At 45.8% G+C, this 17388-nt stretch overlaps 8 protein-coding genes across 8 annotated transcripts; 5 read left to right on the top strand and 3 right to left on the bottom strand.

The window, feature by feature from the left end:
- Positions 1-221: 221 nt before the first annotated feature.
- Positions 222-1463, top strand: JR316_0000447 (High osmolarity signaling protein SHO1; the record flags this gene model as incomplete). Its single annotated transcript, XM_047886262.1, has 5 exons — positions 222-305; positions 371-428; positions 485-1213; positions 1264-1380; positions 1432-1463. The coding sequence occupies 5 exons, from the start codon at positions 222-224 to the stop codon at positions 1461-1463; spliced, it is 1020 nt and encodes a 339-aa protein (XP_047754008.1).
- Positions 1464-2329: 866 nt separating this feature from the next.
- On the bottom strand, positions 2330-4500 carry JR316_0000446 (putative RING finger protein P8B7.23; the record flags this gene model as incomplete). Its single annotated transcript, XM_047886261.1, has 4 exons — positions 2330-3898; positions 3951-4113; positions 4175-4250; positions 4311-4500. The coding sequence occupies 4 exons, from the start codon at positions 4498-4500 to the stop codon at positions 2330-2332; spliced, it is 1998 nt and encodes a 665-aa protein (XP_047754007.1).
- A 181-nt stretch (positions 4501-4681) lies between these two features.
- JR316_0000445 (Protein EARLY FLOWERING 5) lies at positions 4682-8377 on the top strand (the record flags this gene model as incomplete). Its single annotated transcript, XM_047886260.1, has 11 exons — positions 4682-4718; positions 4772-4803; positions 4858-4915; positions 4966-5274; positions 5330-5368; positions 5418-5549; positions 5604-6480; positions 6574-6600; positions 6797-6886; positions 7027-7255; positions 7310-8377. 11 exons carry the CDS (start codon positions 4682-4684, stop codon positions 8375-8377), a joined length of 2898 nt encoding a protein of 965 aa, XP_047754006.1.
- Positions 8378-9074: 697 nt separating this feature from the next.
- On the top strand, positions 9075-10100 carry JR316_0000444 (Phenazine biosynthesis-like domain-containing protein; the record flags this gene model as incomplete). The annotated part of the gene is made up of 3 exons (XM_047886259.1): positions 9075-9603; positions 9661-9725; positions 9783-10100. 3 exons carry the CDS (start codon positions 9075-9077, stop codon positions 10098-10100), a joined length of 912 nt encoding a protein of 303 aa, XP_047754005.1.
- Positions 10101-10582: 482 nt separating this feature from the next.
- Positions 10583-11830, bottom strand: JR316_0000443 (Salicylate hydroxylase; the record flags this gene model as incomplete). Its single annotated transcript, XM_047886258.1, has 6 exons — positions 10583-10810; positions 10863-10973; positions 11027-11260; positions 11335-11370; positions 11421-11731; positions 11803-11830. 6 exons carry the CDS (start codon positions 11828-11830, stop codon positions 10583-10585), a joined length of 948 nt encoding a protein of 315 aa, XP_047754004.1.
- A 1297-nt stretch (positions 11831-13127) lies between these two features.
- On the top strand, positions 13128-13839 carry JR316_0000442 (Bis(5'-nucleosyl)-tetraphosphatase [asymmetrical]; the record flags this gene model as incomplete). Its single annotated transcript, XM_047886257.1, has 4 exons — positions 13128-13233; positions 13300-13350; positions 13412-13506; positions 13570-13839. The coding sequence occupies 4 exons, from the start codon at positions 13128-13130 to the stop codon at positions 13837-13839; spliced, it is 522 nt and encodes a 173-aa protein (XP_047754003.1).
- A 113-nt stretch (positions 13840-13952) lies between these two features.
- On the bottom strand, positions 13953-15182 carry JR316_0000441 (uncharacterized protein; the record flags this gene model as incomplete). Its single annotated transcript, XM_047886256.1, has 3 exons — positions 13953-14831; positions 14889-14963; positions 15024-15182. The coding sequence occupies 3 exons, from the start codon at positions 15180-15182 to the stop codon at positions 13953-13955; spliced, it is 1113 nt and encodes a 370-aa protein (XP_047754002.1).
- A 643-nt stretch (positions 15183-15825) lies between these two features.
- JR316_0000440 (Peptidyl-Lys metalloendopeptidase) lies at positions 15826-17162 on the top strand (the record flags this gene model as incomplete). The annotated part of the gene is made up of 6 exons (XM_047886255.1): positions 15826-15919; positions 15971-16231; positions 16290-16578; positions 16640-16819; positions 16879-16942; positions 16992-17162. The coding sequence occupies 6 exons, from the start codon at positions 15826-15828 to the stop codon at positions 17160-17162; spliced, it is 1059 nt and encodes a 352-aa protein (XP_047754001.1).
- Positions 17163-17388: the final 226 nt, after the last annotated feature.

The raw sequence follows: 17388 nt of genomic DNA, 5'->3' as shown, positions 1-17388 counted from the left end.
AGGAAATGGGCAGAAATAGAAGCCTGCTCGGCTGTGATAAATTATGGGATTGCTTGGAATCTGTCAGAAAATATTGGCGGATCTGTAGGAACGAGCTCTCAGCTACTGGCCAAGTTTCAAGTTTGTTGAAGCCACTCTTGTTGTAAGCGTGAGAAAATGCAAGAGTAGTGTGGTCATTCCCAACTTTGACCATTTGCACATTTCGCACTCTCTCTCCAACCATGCCTCCCCGTGGAAACGAAGGGCTTGACTTCACTCCAATACTTACCCATTATCTCTTTCTTTTTACCAGTTTCCTCTCCGTCGTATGTATTGTCTCCTATATATTTCCGCGCGCTCTTCTCTGACAGCGCAACGCGATGGTCCATAGGCAGGATGGTTGACCGCGTTCATATCACTATGTATTGTCACCGCAACTCCAGCAGACGGTGCGTATCCATCTATTTCGCTCAATGGCATGTTGCATCTAATACCCGGCACACAGGTGGTAGAGCAGCAACTGGCTCATCCTGGTTCGCCATCTTCCTCCAACTATTCCTCATCCTCGGTGTCTTGTACACCCTCGCGACAGATTCAATATCCATGAATCGCTTCCAAATATCAGTCTTCGGTGCAATTGCTATTGTGTTTGCCGTAGAGGGCGTCACATTGGGCATATTTGCTTCAAACAGTGCTCTCAATACGCTAGGCGCAGGTTGGCTTATCCTGGCCATCGTCGATATTCTATGGGTCCTCTATTTCACATCAGAAGAAGATTCCCTCACTCTTCATATCTTCAACATGTTGGGCACAGGTGGCCTTACACCGCCTTCACGGCGTCGTAGACGGACTCAGTCAGTTATGAATATGCAAGCCGGCAACGGATATCCGACCAACTACGCCCAAGGCGGAGGTATCGGATCACATGATGCCTATGACGCCAAGTTAGGCGGTGGTGCTTATTCCAGTCCCAACCAAACTGGCATCAGAAGTCAGAACAGCTTTGGAGGTAGTTTGAACGACAACATGACTAGGAGCATGGGAGGAACAGGAGGTGGAGGCAGTATTCACAACCAGACAACTACTGGAGGTCCTGGCTCTATCAACGATAACGGTCCAAACTCACCGCTAATGGCTGGAATTGGCGCTGGAAACTCTACTACAGGGACAAACCCTGAACAGCCTCAAGCTCAAACGGAGAGCTACTCGTACAAGGCCAAGGCCTTATATGCTTGTATGTCATCACTATTCTCATGTAATCCTCAATCTGACTTGATTTTGCAGATGTCGCAAATACTGATGACCCCAATGAAATTTCATTCACAAAGGGAGAGATTCTTGATATCGTAGACAAGCAAGGAAAGTGGTGGCAGGCTAAGAAAAGTGATGGAACGACTGGAAGTATGTGTATTCCTTACTTTCGAAACTTGTGTCTAACGTTTCATTCCGCAGTTGCGCCATCTAATTATCTGCAAATAATCTAAAGTGGCCCTGGGCGGATACCATAAAACAAACATACCATTGGGATCTTTCCTTCACACATGGAGGTTTGATCACTTGATATCACGATACGACATATTACCCAACTGCTTACGACAAGCTATGCCATTCTCCCTTCTTCTCATTCTCTTAATTATATGGAGACCAACCAACGGCTATACATCGTTGTTTCCCAAATTCAAGACACACTTCACACGGAAACTCGCATTTCAAAGCATACACATTCTCTCTCGATGTACTGTTGTATATGTTGTATCCATCTATCTTATTTGGTCTATATGCCGACCATTTTTTCTTCCCGACCCCTTTATATCCCGGTAACATTGTTTTTTGTCTGCTTTTTCTTCATAATGGTCCGAACAGAATCTTGATGATATTATCGGTGACACCTCCGGAAAGGATTTCACGTTTGCCATTGGAGGATGTGTTCTATCAACATCCTTCCAGCAAGAGCGATGTCCAAGAAAGGCCATCATGGACATACGCCAAATCATAGCCAGATTCTAGGTCAGCAGGCGCCATTCAATTCCCCTTTGTACTTCAGCAGCGACCTGGAAATATATAAATATATTACTAGTATACTCATGCTTTGTTGTACTGTTGCTACACTGATAAAAGAAAGATATGGATGTTTGTATGTATGATGATGATGATGTATAATTGAAAACCAATGAAGAGCGCCAAGGAAATGTAACGTTTCGGGTGTGGAATGTCGATTGTATATATCTACACTTAAATTGTGTCTGGAAAGGGACGGACTGTAACGAAAGGAAAAGAAAGCAATAACGTCAACAAACAAGGTGGTTGAGAGAGTACAGGACAGAAAAAAGGTGTTTGAAAACTTGTTCCTTCACCGTCGGCGGGCCCCACCGCCACCGCTGCCCAGCACTACTAGTTTGTTTGCACGCTTTCTGCGCCCGCCGCTGTTGCCGCTTCGTTGCTCAAGCTCGTGCCAGGCAACGTCAATATCCCATTCATCTTCGACACTTTGTCTCGTTCTTTGCGATCCGGCAGAGGAACGATTCGCAGGAGACGAAGAGTGCAACGCAGAAGCAAAACTCCTAGCGCCCCAAGCACCCGGTGCTGTAACAACTGGAGCTGGAGGCAGTGTGTCTGTCTGCAAAGAGCCCGCTGGAGATAGTTCTCCTAACGCAGAAAGGTCTTCTCTAGGAAGGTCTGCAATTAAAACGGGAGCGCTTGTACTGTACCCAGCCGACGACAGCCATGGTAGATGTGCATTCTCCCTCTCCTTTTCTTCTGCTCGCTGACGAGCGCGATCTTCTTTACGGCCTTTCTCCTTCCTACGTGACGTACGCATTTTTAGAGGGCCTTCAAAGTTCTTGAGGCCCTCAGCACCGACAACTCCCTCCAGATCGGCTTCAACGAACACCACATCTGCACCCTCTGGCATATGACCCAGATATTTGCACCGTTTTCGCAGATCGTCATCAACAGAACCTTCGTTTGCAGATTCAACCCGAACTGTGATTGTGTCTGGAAAGGCGGAGTAACTGTTGAAATGAGATAACAAGATTCTTATGTCGAGAGGGTGCAAAAACAGGGGAAGGCCGGAGGCAGCTTGGTAATAATAATAAGTTGATGTTGATGGAGGAGGTGGATTGAGATTTCGTCGCTGGCGCGGCTGGTTGCGACTTTGGGGAGGAATGTTATTTTCCACCGCCGGTCGCACTGGAGGGTTAGGGGCGTTGGCTATGTTTGATCGAGATTCAAGGAACTCGCGGGGAATCTCAGATACAAGTGTAGATGCAGATGAGTATGCCTCTTCCTCGGCTTTCTTTCTCTGGGTGTGAAAAGCCACTCTTTCGTCGATCTCCTGTTGAGCGTGTTGGGCCTTTTCAATTTTTTCCTTGAGAGCGGGTGTTTCTAGCGCAGCAGCTTTGGCAATCTGTTCTCGGACTTTATGGTCTGCACCATCAATGAACATGACTCCGAGAGTGTCGTTCATTGATGATAAAATGCGACGCTCGTCTGCAAGTTCATCGAGGTCTTTTGCTAAACTGGCAATGAGATACGCAGGTGTCGCTAACATAAACTTTGCAAAACTGAAAACATCGTGGAGAAAGTGGAAGGGAGCCTGATGAGGAGGAAGGAGGTCCGAAGGCCATGTGGGCGACCGGGGTAGCGCAAGCGTAGTGATTTGCGGACGCTGGACGAGTCTCATTCGCAAGAAAGATCCAGCACGAGGCGTCGTGCTATCAAATCCTAAATTGACGGTGGATGACGACGATGATCCCTCGGCGTGCATGCTATCAACATCTTCATCCGACTGCACAGGTCCATCGTACCATTTGACGCTCTTAAGTTGCCTCTCATTGACAGAATCAAAGCATATAGGGCAACGAGCCCATTTGTTCGTCGATGTGCTTAGATAATGCAGAATACAAGGGAAGCAAAAGACCTGTTAGATAGATTAACAGTTATGTCCTTGTTATAAAATGTTTACGACTGACATGACCACATTTTGTCATGCGAGGTGCAGTTGGGGGAGAAAGACAAATTGGGCATGTAGTATAGCCTTCACCCTGTCCAGAGAGCTCCTCCGATGCGGCAGCGGTTGCTAATGCGGACGAACGAGGTATGATAACCTGAAGAATGTCCTGCCATTGGAAAAAGCTAGAACATATAACTTATCAACACACTTCGAAGTAGCAGACTTATGCAAATGTGTATTTACATATCCGGATCAGCGAAATGCACAGTGTAATCACCCGTAGGATTCATGACGAAGCGATACTGAGCATTCACAAACCCTGCATGGTAACCTTGGAGGTCGGAGAGATGACCACAAAACTGAAAATATCTCAACTCACGTTCTTTGTTCCAGACACCTTGCGATGTACCTGTCTTCCTGCTCCTCCTGGGCAGGTTACTCAAGGGCCGGGTCTGCCTCGGAGGCAAGGTGAAGTTGAGGAGATGATTCAAATTCACAGCCTGATTGGAGGGCATCTTGGAGAGACGTTTGGGGGTAGGTACCTGGACAGATCGAGGAGTGCTAGTCATTGGAAAGTGTGTCGATGGGCTGATAAGACTCCCTGCCAGTAGGAAGGATGACCTTCACTGGAAAGGGTAACTAGAGGCCCTGTGTGAAGTCGCTCCTCTATGTCATGACTCAAGCGTATCCACGTGCCCGGTCCCGGGCCTAGCAATCCATTCGATCCGCTGTCGTTTCTTCCCTATAACAATGGCTAAGAAAAGTCTTAACCCAGCAGATGCTCACCGTAAGTTTTCCATATGACATTCTGAGCATACACATATGAATTTTCTTCCTTAGGCAAAGCCTTGCGCAAAAAAGAACTCAAAAAGGCACAGTTTATCCCCCAGAACTGTTGTTTTGTTCTAATGGCAATCTTGCAGTAGAACAAGGCCGAGCGTTCTAAAGCTCGTGATTTTGCACTAGTGAAGAAAGATACTACAGGTAGCCCCTTCTTCAACTGCCTCTACCACGAGGTTTGATTCCTTGTCCAGATCTTGAGAATACTATCAAGGAATTCGAAGAGAGTCGCGCAGACCCTGTCAAACTCGCGGAATTAAAGGCAGAACTCGAAAAAATCAACAAAAAGAAAGCCGAATATGTTGCAGAACATCCCGAGCAAAGGCGACTGGTGTATCGACGACGTAAAGAAGGAGAGCCTGAGCCTGAACTGCCTACCAAGAAGAAACGCAATCTATTCAACAAAAATGGCCTTCCTCGTCACCCAGAACGCAGTATCTACTATGACCCAATCATGAATCCATTTGGAGTTGCTCCTCCTGGAATGCCATACCTAGAAAGAGGTGTGTATATATGATGCGTTTGGTTCGTTTTTTCATGTATTGATCTGTTACTTAGCGTTACTACCTGGTGAGGTGGACAGCGAAGCCGAGGAAGGTATGTCCCCCGCGATGATGGTTAAATTCACTATTTATCAGTGGTTCAGATGAGGATGAGGACGATGACGATGACGATGTTCCATTGCCTCAGGGTCTTCCGCCTGGTACAGAAGAAGTTCATAGTGACGACGATATCCCGATGCCGGATGGACCCCTACCGGGTCGAGAAGTAAATGAAGGTATCTACAACCACCTTAAATATTTGACTTGCTTTGAAGACAATGGGCTTTTAGACGAAGATGAAAACATGTTGCCTCCGTTATCTCATCCCCTTCCCGTAGGATTACCTCCGCCTCCGCCTTCTGGCTTGCCTTCAAATACTGGTCCGGGAAGTACATTACCTCCCCCGCCCCCACCTCCTCCCGGATTCCAAATTGTGGGTGGACCTATGCCATTCCCTCCCCCTCCTCCCCCTTTTCCTCCGGGATTTAATACGGCTGCACTACCTAATTCGTACCCACCACCACCTCCTGGACCTCCTGGATGGAGTGGCAGTATCCCCCTTCCACCACCGCCTCCTGGTTTCTCTCAATTTCTGCAGACTTCGATTCCTCCTTTTCCTCCAAATGCGTTTCCTCCCCCTCCTCCTAAATTTTTACCTCGAAATCAAAGTGCATCTGCAATGCAAGATCCCTTATCGTCTGTTCCTCATCAAACTTTCCAAGCCCATAGAGCCAGCCAACTTGCTCCTCCCCATCCTTCTCTGCCCGCTAATCCCAATCCAAAGGCTACTCCAACCCTGCCGCCTAACCCTTCATTACCTCCCAGACCGACGGCGGCTGCAGAGTTGGCGGCTGCAACAGTTTTTTCTGCACCTCAACTTCGTGACTTTAAGAAGGAAGCGACTGCGTTTGTTCCTACGGCTGTAAAGCGTAAGAAAGCGCCAGCTGGTTCTAGTTCTAAAGTCAATGCTGCACCTGTGATTAACTCGTCAGCACCATTGGTCGAAGACTCAGGAGATGCTGAGACTTCACCTGCTCGGCCCGATCTTGTAAATGCTCTCAAGAACCAATTTGGACCTGCTCCTCCGAAACCTACGACACCTATGAAGTCTGCAAAGAGTGACTACGATAAATTTGTGGAGGAAATGGGAGATATTTTAGACCCGAAGTAATTTGTTTATGGTATAGGTCTGATATATTATGAACCACCACCACCACACAACACATTTTGGTGGATATTTTTGACTGTTTTCCATTTCAGACTTCCACTTGGGCCAGTGGACGACCCGTGAATGCCTCTAGATCTAGTTTTCATGCTGTTTGCTTCGCTAGCTAGACATAAATCGACCTAGGTTAATATCAAAGGCTGCTTTTTATTATTCAAGGGGTATAGAGACGGGAAGTAACCTATGCTCCAATCCCTGTTGACATTTGACTGAGGAATGCCAATCTGATGAAAAACTATGTTTTATTTTATGACTAAGTACTAAATCTTACCTTGAAGTAAGGGAGGATGCAGGCCCTCAAGATCTTGTTTGGTTCCCACGCGGGGCAATTACGGAATGTGGGGAACGGTTCCTCAAGAAATAGAAATATCCCAAGGATATCCCGCAACTGCTACCATTATGTTCTAATCTCATCTATCATGTTATATCTATAAAATCCACGTCTTCAACACGATACGTGGTCTATACTCATTAACATTTTGCTTCAGAGCCTCCATGAGCCCAACCGGAACTGCGATTCTTCTCCGACCAAGACCATATGCCAGCTTTTCGGGGGCCCTTCTCCTCCTTCCCTTACTACCCCAGCCAAAACCAGTGAAACCTCTGCCATCTGAGATATGGTCAGAGATATTTGAGTTTGCCTTCGCTGGGTATTCGGGGAGGAGCGGAACAAAACCATGGGCTTGGTCTACCTTGACGATTTCCAAAAGCTTTAGTGTGAGTGATACTTTCTCCACACGAGTGTATTCTATTCAACTGGATGTCACACAGGCACTAATTCTCCCTCTACTTTACGCGTCTATCAACCTTTCTAATATCAAAAGCATTGAATTGTTTTCCAACCAACTCCATATTGCGGACCGCAAATGGGACTCTATACGACGCATCCCTTACTCAACACCTGGACGATGGGTCCAAAGCTTAGATCTTTCGGAACTAACTTTTGAGGGTCAAGCCCAAGCTGTTCTTCTTGATAGGATCCTCACACGCCTATTTCCCTTGATCCCATTCCTCTCAACACTCTCTATCAACCCTGCTTTCGTTTTGAGTAGCGGAGCATTGTTGTCGTTGGCGCGACGAGAAGGCTCGATCAATCTTCGGTCCATCTCTGGTCTTAGTTATATCCCCCCACAGAACGCCGAACCGGACCTAGACCCCTTCGTGCAGCTTCTCAGACTCACCCCCAACCTGGAAATATTGATTGTCATCGGTCAGGGACTGGACCCTACCGAACTTGAGATTCCATTCCAAGGAGTAGAATTACCCTCTATGACAAACTTTGTGCCTCTTTCTCTCCCTAAACTGCAGGTGTTATCAATTTTATCAATGCACTCCTCGCCTCTCATGCTCGCTCTACTTCATTCACCTCTTCCTCGTTTACGGAAACTAACTTTGACTCCCTACGAGGATATTCCGTATCCAGCGTCTTTGGCTTCACATTTCATTGACATTCATGGGTCCCGCTTGACTTCTCTACTGCTATTTACGCCTAAGTCGTGGCCGACGCGGCTGCGCCCCTCACCAACAAACTTACTGGCATGTGCACCTGATCTTAATCACCTTTCATTGGAAATTCCTCTTCCTCCGTTAACTCTTTCCGATAAACATGGCCTCAAGATTCTCTCCATTCCTCGCCCAACGGCCGAGTTCTGGCGAGTTCTTGAACGACTTCTCCCTTTACTTCCCAACCTAGCAGTACTACATACAAGGGACATACGTTGGCTGCCAAAGGGTATTTCGAACGTGGCACAGGAGGCTGGAGTTCAGGGAGAAATGAAAGAATGGAAACGACGCCTTGGCCGAAGGCGAATCCAGCTCCTTGATTGTGACTGGCAATAAGCCACTGAAAGTTTGCTTTTTTCCACGGTAATTTCTATTATAAAATCTCCAATTTATACTTGGTTGTAAACTTAGCAATGTACCAATTTCAGGCATTTCCAAATTCCAGACGTCCCATATTTCGGCTAATCTCGCTTGAACCTCCCTCGTTCGTGGTCAAAGAAGAATTGGATGGAGTGCAATCACCGTTCATTCTTGACGTCAGTGTTTGTTGACCACATATATTCATGATACAGGAAAAATGGTTTTCCGTTCGTATGGGTGGTTATCCCAAACGGGAAGTTATGGTTTACAGGGAACTGGCTATTAAGTACGACTATGTGTGGATACAAGGGCGTCGGGTTCAGGCGCAATTTCTTGCTGACAAAAGGCAAAATGAAAATCGTTCAAGTTTAAAATCCTTGGCCAGATAAGACTCAATAGTTGCTAAACCCAATATATTCCTGGAACTGATTGTCTAGTGCAGCTCTGCCGGCAGCGACAAAAAAAGGTACGATGGTGGGAGGTGACTCCCTCCCATATTGTGCAAACTCCCAACGGCCGAGATATCCGATGGAATATATCTATCATCACAGTTATGACTCGAGTCGGTCGTTTATATATATATATAAGTGACTAACTAATTATTATTCGTTTATGACTTCCCTCCTTGCTCAATTTCAAAAAATCTGCTACAAATACTCAAACATCCTCTGCTATGTTATCGAAAACCGCCCAATTTTATCTCGGAACAGCGTTTACCACGTCTCCGTTCAAGGGCAACCCAGCGGCCGTACTCTTCTTGGACACACTGGAGTCTATATCTATTGAAACTTTGGGAGAATATGCCAAAAACTTTAACCAACCAATGCTTTCCGTGGTATCGCCCTCCTCCCTTCCATCAGATAGAAAGAAAACTTTGCTACGTTCTGTGAGGTTCTTTGCCCCAAATGGCAAGCCCGTGCCAATTTGTGGCCATGGGCTGCTTGTCGCTAGCAAGCTGGTGTTCTCTTTACCTGAAGCCGTAGCTTGTGGTATAGATACTATCCGCTTTGAAAACGGGCACGGGCAAATTTTATCGGCTTTCAAACACGATGACGGATCCGTGGCGATAGAAATACCTGCTACCATTCCTGGCATCGTTTCAGACGAGCACAAGGAAAGAATCAAGGAAGCAGTCTACAAATCCTTTGGAAGGGAAGTTAAAATAGATGATATCGTTAACGGTGGTGAGGTCTACGGCCAATGTAAGTTCCAAATATGCATGCCTTTATGTATGTCTAATCGCGACATGGTCCTGCCAGATGTCCTAGTGAAATTGCATGAAAATGAAGACTTAGCCGGATCCTCTGTAAACGCAAAAGAATTAGTACGCCCCCCTTAACGCTGACTACCCATCTTGAAGAAAGGCTAACGATACGTACAGATATCCACTGGTTTTAGCGTCAATGTTTTCACAACTAAATCGCCGACCTCGGATCAACTGTTTGTCTCCCGCATGTTCTCTCCCTCAATGTTACCCGAGCCATATGAGGACCATGTTTGTGGCTCGGCGCATGGTGTGCTGGCGCCATACTGGTCTTCGAAATTGCCAATCAAACCAGGCGAGCAGTTCAAAGCAAAGATGGTTAGCCATCGAAGTGGGGATCTGAATTTGACATATATGAAGGCAGAAGGGATACTAAAACTAAGCGGTGACGTCACAATTTTTGCTTCTGGGACTGTCCCTTTAGCCACTCTTTAATTTCAGAGTCTGCGTGGTAAAACTATTTTTTCATTGATTTGCCTCGAATTTTGGTGTTGTATACAAACTTTACTACTTTGCTGAAATGTAGATTTTTGTGCGCCCTGAAATATTGATATACATATCTCGCACCTTCATTCTCATGTGCAGAGTAGTCAAAAGGTCGCTGTGATGTTATCACTTTCGCGTCTATAAATAAATTTTCGAGCGCTTGTCCGAAATGGCAAGCGCCTATAATCAGAAAACTTATTATCGCAATTGCATGTTTGGTGCAATGTAGCGCATGATCAAGATTTCAATATGTATGGATTTAAATAATTGCCTATACCTATTTCTACGTTAAATAAATCGGGTGCCACTATGCTCATGAGCCACCACACTGTGAGGGTTTACCTGTCAATCCAAGGACAATCTACAAGCTGCGACGTGCATTACAATTTCATATACATATCATGATTTGCCACCCCTATCTTCGCATAACTTCACAACTTCTGCTTCAATTTATCAAAGTATTGCAGAGCGCGTGAGATCTGCGTTTCAAGGTCAAAATTCCAAACAGGTTCCCACATTCCGGTAAGTTTCTGAACCATTTCAGGGATGTCGTAAAGACCTGGACCGTAGTTTTCATATATCCTTCCCATCCTGATACTTCTTTCTAAAACCATACTAGCGCGGGGAGGCCTAATCTCATTGTAGATTTTCAGGGCATCCTATGTTAACCGTAAATATGCAAAGGACTGCCGCATTGATATGAAAACTAACCTCAAGATTGGCCTTGTGGACAGTAGGGTGAGCGAGAAGCCGGCATAAAGCATAGGTGTCTTCAAAACCTTGTCCGGCTCCAGCACCCAAGTGCGGCACCATAGCGTGAGCCTAGATATACACCACATCAATAAGGATAGAATATTGGATATACAAATACTGACTGCGTCACCGATCAAAACAATTTTACCCTTGACATAATTCTTTAGAGGTGGGTAGGTTGTGTGAATTGACCATTTGGTAGGTTGCTTCATATGCTTCAAAATAGCCCTAGAGTCTCTCCCCCAATCAGAGAATCGATCAATGACCTCCTGTTCGGATGCTGACTCAACCCATGGCTGAGGAAGTTCGGGGATCATATCACCGCCACTGATATTGTAGAGAGCGACAATGTTCAACTGTATTTCAAATGGTTGAGTAGATTGTGAGTATAACCCAGCATATATCAGCAAGGAAAGCAGTGCAAACATACCACAGTATTATTTTTGATAGGCAAGGTGATGATATGCTACAAATGCGTCATTGCCAGATCAGAACCGGATAAAGGCGTAAATTGACCTTATTCTTTCCAACCCAGCAATAAGGTCGATGCTTTATGTCTGCCTTAATCCCTTCTGCCATTAAAATATCCATTGGTATCAATGCACGATAGGCATACGAGCCAGAAAAAGCAAGGTGACGAGTATTTGGAGGAAGAACGGCAGTTCGAATGGTGCTCTTGATGCCGTCAGCGCCAATAACGAGATCGGTCTCGTGAAAAGTGCCGTCGGAAAACCGCAACAAAAGGCGACCAGATTCAATTTCTTCGACGGCAATGCAACGCTTATTGAAGTGGATAGTGTTGGGATTTAATAATGGCATGACTGCATCTAAATAAAATGGCCTTAAGATATGATGAGTTTTCAATGGAGTTACACCTACAGACCGGAAATTAACGTACCGATATACCGCGAGACCCTGATGGCCATGATTTCCATAGGATTCTCGATACTGGTATCCTTAGTCTCCTCTAAGCCGATACACCAAAATAGAATTACTTACGTCAAAAACCTTCTCATGGTTTCCAGCGCCCTCCAGAAAAAAGAAAAGACGTTGATTCGGTTCTGGCTCGTCAACAGCTTTAAGTAAAACGTCAAGTAACCCAAGCTTGTCAAGGGCACGAATAGCATTTGGCCCTGCGAGTATGGCTTATCATATGGTCGTTGGTTTGGAATACAGATACCAATACCTATACCAACACCCGCCCCAACTTGATGAAATTGAGCCTGTCAGGAAAGTCATTTTCAAACAGAGTCGCATGATGCATACACTCTCACTGTAGATTCGAAGAGATCAACTCGAATACCCGCTTTGGCAAGGCCGTGTGCGCTGTATGCCAATATACTCTTTAGCCAGCCATCATATGCTTTATCTGAACGTGATCATGCACCAAGCGAGGCCACACAACCCTCCACCGATGATGGCAACCGCGAAATCTTTTGGCGTAGGGGACATCGATGTTGAAAAATGCAGTTTGCTCGTCAAAAGTTCAAATCGTAAGTTTGGGGAAGAAATTTGAGTTATTATATACCTATGCGCAGCCACATAGTATATTCTTAAGCTTTGTGATTCAATGGGCAATGGTGGCAGACCGTCCTGGTGTCGGGGACAGCATCCCTTCTGCATCAGCCAAATGTGGTGCTTGTTGCATATTTTCGTTCAAATAACATCTCGATATACTTGCAAGGGTGAAAGGGCATGGGAAGAACTCTGAATAGTTGGAAATGATTGGGAATAGTTGGTAATAACTTCTGTCTTGATTGGCTGGTCTTGATACTAGCGAGCCACATGAGCAAGTCAGCACAATGCACATTGACCTCGCTCTGGAGGGCCCGAGTCTAGTCGTTATGTGATAAATCAGTCACAGTGCATACTATGTAAAGTAAATGACGACTCACTCTGGAGTCTGAGATAACATAAATGATCTAAATCTGTAAAATAGTGGAGGCGGCTAAACGGAAGCATGCATCTACCGCGAATGGCCAGCCGTCCTCTTGTTTCGCTTAAATAATCCATTCCGTGTACATGAAGACAGTACTGGCCGTAAAAATACATCACAATACATGTGCTTGTCCGGGTCGTTTCGAGACGGTGCTGGGGAAAGACGGGGTTGGATGGGGTTTAGAAATGAGATGTTGAGTACAAGTTCGCCCATTAGCTCAGCACGATTGCAAATAAATAAAGTCAATTATGCATGTAGATGCCACACAACGTGCACGCGCTCCGATGTCCTCCAAATTACTATTCTCCACCTTCGAAGTCACAACTCAGGCTTTCTACCGTGCTTCGTTGTCTTATGCGATTGTCAATCTCAAGCCTATAGTCCCCGGCCGTATGTATTCATTTCATTGCCTTACGGTCCGAAACTGTAGCATGGCTTATCAATATTTTGAGCTAGATGTACTTGTGATACCTAACAGAAATGTCCCCCGCATAACAGACCTCAACGGTTGTGTTCAAGGTCTATTTTGATATACATAATTGCGCCTAATGCCCTCTTTCCAAGTTAGACGATGAACTTGCATGCATGATGCGCTCTATCAAACGCGTTGGCAGTGTTATCCAGAAAGTATACGGTGCGAATGCATTGACCATTGCTTGCCAGGTCCTTCGCCCTCTATCAGAATCAATCATTCAAAGCTCTTATCTCTTGTTACCTTTTTTATAGGATGGGGTAGGGGCTGGTCAATCAGTTCCACATGTTCACTTTCATCTCCTCCCTCGCAAATCCACCGATCCATTTGCTGGGAGAAACGACGATATTTACCCAGAGCTGGAAAAGACGGAAGGGAATTTAGCCTCGGATATGAATGATGTGTCAGGATCTTCCCGTCTTAAAGTCGACGCTGACGAAGATAGGGCACCCCGCTCTCTTAGAGACATGGAAGAAGAAGCTGCTCACCTCAGACGATTTTTTACGGAAGCTGAATCACCCTAGAGCATAAAATTATCATCAACTTCTGACACGCATTGAGGGAATCAAGAGATCATTCAGTTTAAGTATTTCTACCAGGCTATTGTTAGGCTTCCATATCTAAGCTGATTTTGCCCCTAAATCAACCGCATTTGAGTCTGCTCAGACAGCTGCAATTCTCTACCGCTATTCCTAAGATTTTCTTGAATAGCAGCAAACCGAGGATGACGAAGAATACCCCAATCTCCGTGAAGGACAACCCTTTGCAGCCCAGGTAAGCTGACACCACAAAGAATTTCAAAATGTTGGTCTATCAAGGTCCATATAGAGTTTCCATCGTCAAGCAATGCGTTCACGTGTGGATGAAGTCCGATCGTTGTAAGATTTGAATGAACATACGTTGACTCCGGTGGGGCAGTGAAAAAAAGGTAGTAGTTCAGCTCCTTCAAATTAGGACAGCCTTTTAAGCATGGTGTTAGACAATCGTTCATCCAAAAGCGAACGTGCTTTCCAAATTCTACAGTTTCGAGACGGTCACCAAGTACCTCCCATACTTCTTGAAGACCATCTTTAACTGGAGGTGAATCCAAAACGAGGTGAGTCAAAGAAGGTAAGGACCAGCGGGTGATTATTTGTCGAAGAAACAGCCCACTCCTGATGTATAAGCGTAGAATACGTAGATGCGGTAGAATAATGTTCTGTCTTTCCTGCAAAGTGGTGGTTGTACCGACGACGCCGCCAATAAAAAGATAGTGTATGTTTGGCGCACCACGAAGCACAGCACCGAGCGAGTTGATGCCACCCGATCGTTCAGCTTCGTTGCTATGCCACCATTCAAGATGTTGCAGTGAAGGTAGAGACACTCCCATGACCTCGTTATCAAAATTGAGACCATCAAAGACCGAGCGTTGGGGGCGAATAAGAGTGTGGAGATATGAACATAATCCGAGAATTTCGAGTGATAGAGGAAAGCATGTCGGCACAGTGCTTTGATATGGAAGAACCACGCGTTGGACCTACGCGTGATAATGAGGACATGCGTACACAGTAGCAAACGGAAGGTATCAACGAACCGATTCTCCGTAGCTGCGACCTGATGGTTGGCGCACTTCTAGAGCACGTTTGAGAGCATGTGCACCAGGCCTTATCTGAATGTCCCTATACAAAGATCGCGTTGTCCACATCCACATCTGCCATGTACGACACACCCCAGAAAGACTGGCCCTAACTGGTAGATCAGAGTCATCGCCGTGGTGAGGAACATCGCGGAAGGGAGCATGATGATCCTGGGGAAAGCTAGAATTATAGGTAGCCCATTCAAATATTTCAAGCCATATTTCTTTAGGAAGGCTTCGGTGGTCGTACATGGTCAGAACCAAGTGAGTCAGCAAGCTACTCTAACTTGTGACACTATAAACAACAAATCTTATCTAATCTCGCATCTTTCAAATTGCTTCAATGCGCTCTTGCTCTCAATAGCTGTCTTCTTGACAATCTCCAGACTCTGCGAGGGACTCATTCGCCCACCTCTTTTGCCCTTAGTATCATCAAGCTCCCATACTGATATAATGGAGATCGGTTCTACCCACTACCCATCAAAGTGTAATAACATAGACTGCATCTGCACATGGCTCTGGAAAACCAACTTCAACCGTGAGGCGTACTCCGAAATGGCGACTCTCCTTTCGCAGCCTCACATGGATTAACATTTCTCTTGGCTTCCTCTCTATTTACTCTGTTAGAAGTCCTTATGGTGCTCACCGAGAAACTGGCGCGTATTGCTGGTGTATTCTTTGTCCGCCCTCGTGAGCGTCTCTTGATAACGCCATCAGCTGTCGCAATCCTCTACTTTCTTCCTTTTTATCTGCAAAATAACCTGCTGCACCGCATATTATCGAATGGTTCTTTATTCTGCCAAGTAGGCTTAGCTTCTAACGTTGAGGTTTCTGTCGTCTATAAATTCAAGAGACACTGCAAAGGCGATATTGAACAACGCCCCTCTTCATACCAATGTTCTCTTTTTACCTCCGTTCAGTTTTGGCTGCCTTTGTGCTTACAGCTGTCGCTGTCTCAGCCTCTCCATCTCTTTCCCTGAAGCTGAAGGGTGCGCTTTTATCGAAATCGTTTTTATAACAATACACTGAACGTTTGATAGGTCCGAGCTCTGTTACTGGCGTTGAGAACTTGAAGATTACCGCCACCATTACCAACACGGGCACCGAGACTCTTAAGATCTTAAATGATCCTCGTAGTCTCCTCTCCAAGCGCCCTGCCAACAAGTTTTCCATTACTGATGGCAAGGGCACCCGCCCCTCATTCACTGGTATCAAAGTGAAATATTCCCCCGAGTACGCCGCGCAGCAAGGTGCATTCACCGTCCTCACGCCTGGTGCATCGGTATCCATAACACACAATTGTACGTTCTGTAACATTTCAAGCATGATTTTCTATTTAACGTGATGTTTATGTATCAGTGTCTGAGGGTTACAACTTTACCATCTCTGGTGCTGGAGATTACGATTTTGAGGCCGACAGCACCTTCTACGTTGTGAACCCCAATAACGAAATTGGAGTTGTTCATGCTACTACACAAGAAGCCGTTATCACCACCAAGGTGGTTGGAAACTTGGCCGTTGCGCGCCGGGACGAGATTAACTCCCATCTTTCCAAGCGTGCTACCTTTATAAGCTGTTCGTCTTCGAGACAGAGCCTTCTCAACACCGCCATTGCTTCTGCAGAGACCTATGCATCCAACTCGTACAGGTTTGCTGCTACTTAATTTTCTTTTGCTTGAAGGGGATCTCACCTATATCACCGACAACAGTTATCTTAATTCTCTCACCACCGGCTCTCCTAGGTATACCACCTGGTTCGGAGCCTATACATCTGCTCGTCGAAGCACCGTCCTGTCTCACTTCAACCTTATCAACGCTAACGACTTCTCTACCTTTACTTACGATTGCTCTTGCACCGACTCTGCATACGCTTATGTTTACCCTGGAACGTAGGTTTAAACCAAATTTGCTATACACTTTCATAATACTAATCCTCGTCTCTTTCAAGTTTCGGAAAGATCTATCTCTGCAGTGCTTTCTGGAATGCTCCTAACACCGGTACTGACTCCAAGGTTCGTCGTTGTAAATTATTCCAAAGACATATTTAGAACTCTTGTTTAGGCTGGCACCATCATTCACGAAGCATCACACTTTACAAGGAATGGTGGCACTGATGACTATGCTTATGGTCACTCCGCTGCGAAGAGCCTCGCCACGAGCAACCCGGCTCGCGCCGTCATGAACGCCGACTCGCATGAATACTTTGCTGAGAACACTCCCGCCCTCTCTTAATCAACTGCGTAACGTCTGAAGTGAGGGTTGCCTTCTAAATCTATGTCGACCATAATTTGTAGAAGAAGAGCACTGCGTAACGCCTAATTGTATGTAATAAGAAAATAGAATGTAACTGATAGGAAAATATTCCTTTATTGCACTGATCCGAAGCCTGTCTGGCAATTCTGCATCGCGATGGGCACTGACCCACTCCTAATGTAGCAGATTTTGGCCGTAATACAGT

This window comes from Psilocybe cubensis, chromosome 1 (genome assembly GCF_017499595.1).
Source record: "Psilocybe cubensis strain MGC-MH-2018 chromosome 1, whole genome shotgun sequence".
NCBI classification, from domain to species: Eukaryota; Fungi; Basidiomycota; class Agaricomycetes; order Agaricales; family Agrocybaceae; genus Psilocybe; species Psilocybe cubensis.
Note: the sequence above shows the minus strand (reverse complement) of the source record. Positions and strands in the feature narration are given on the sequence as shown.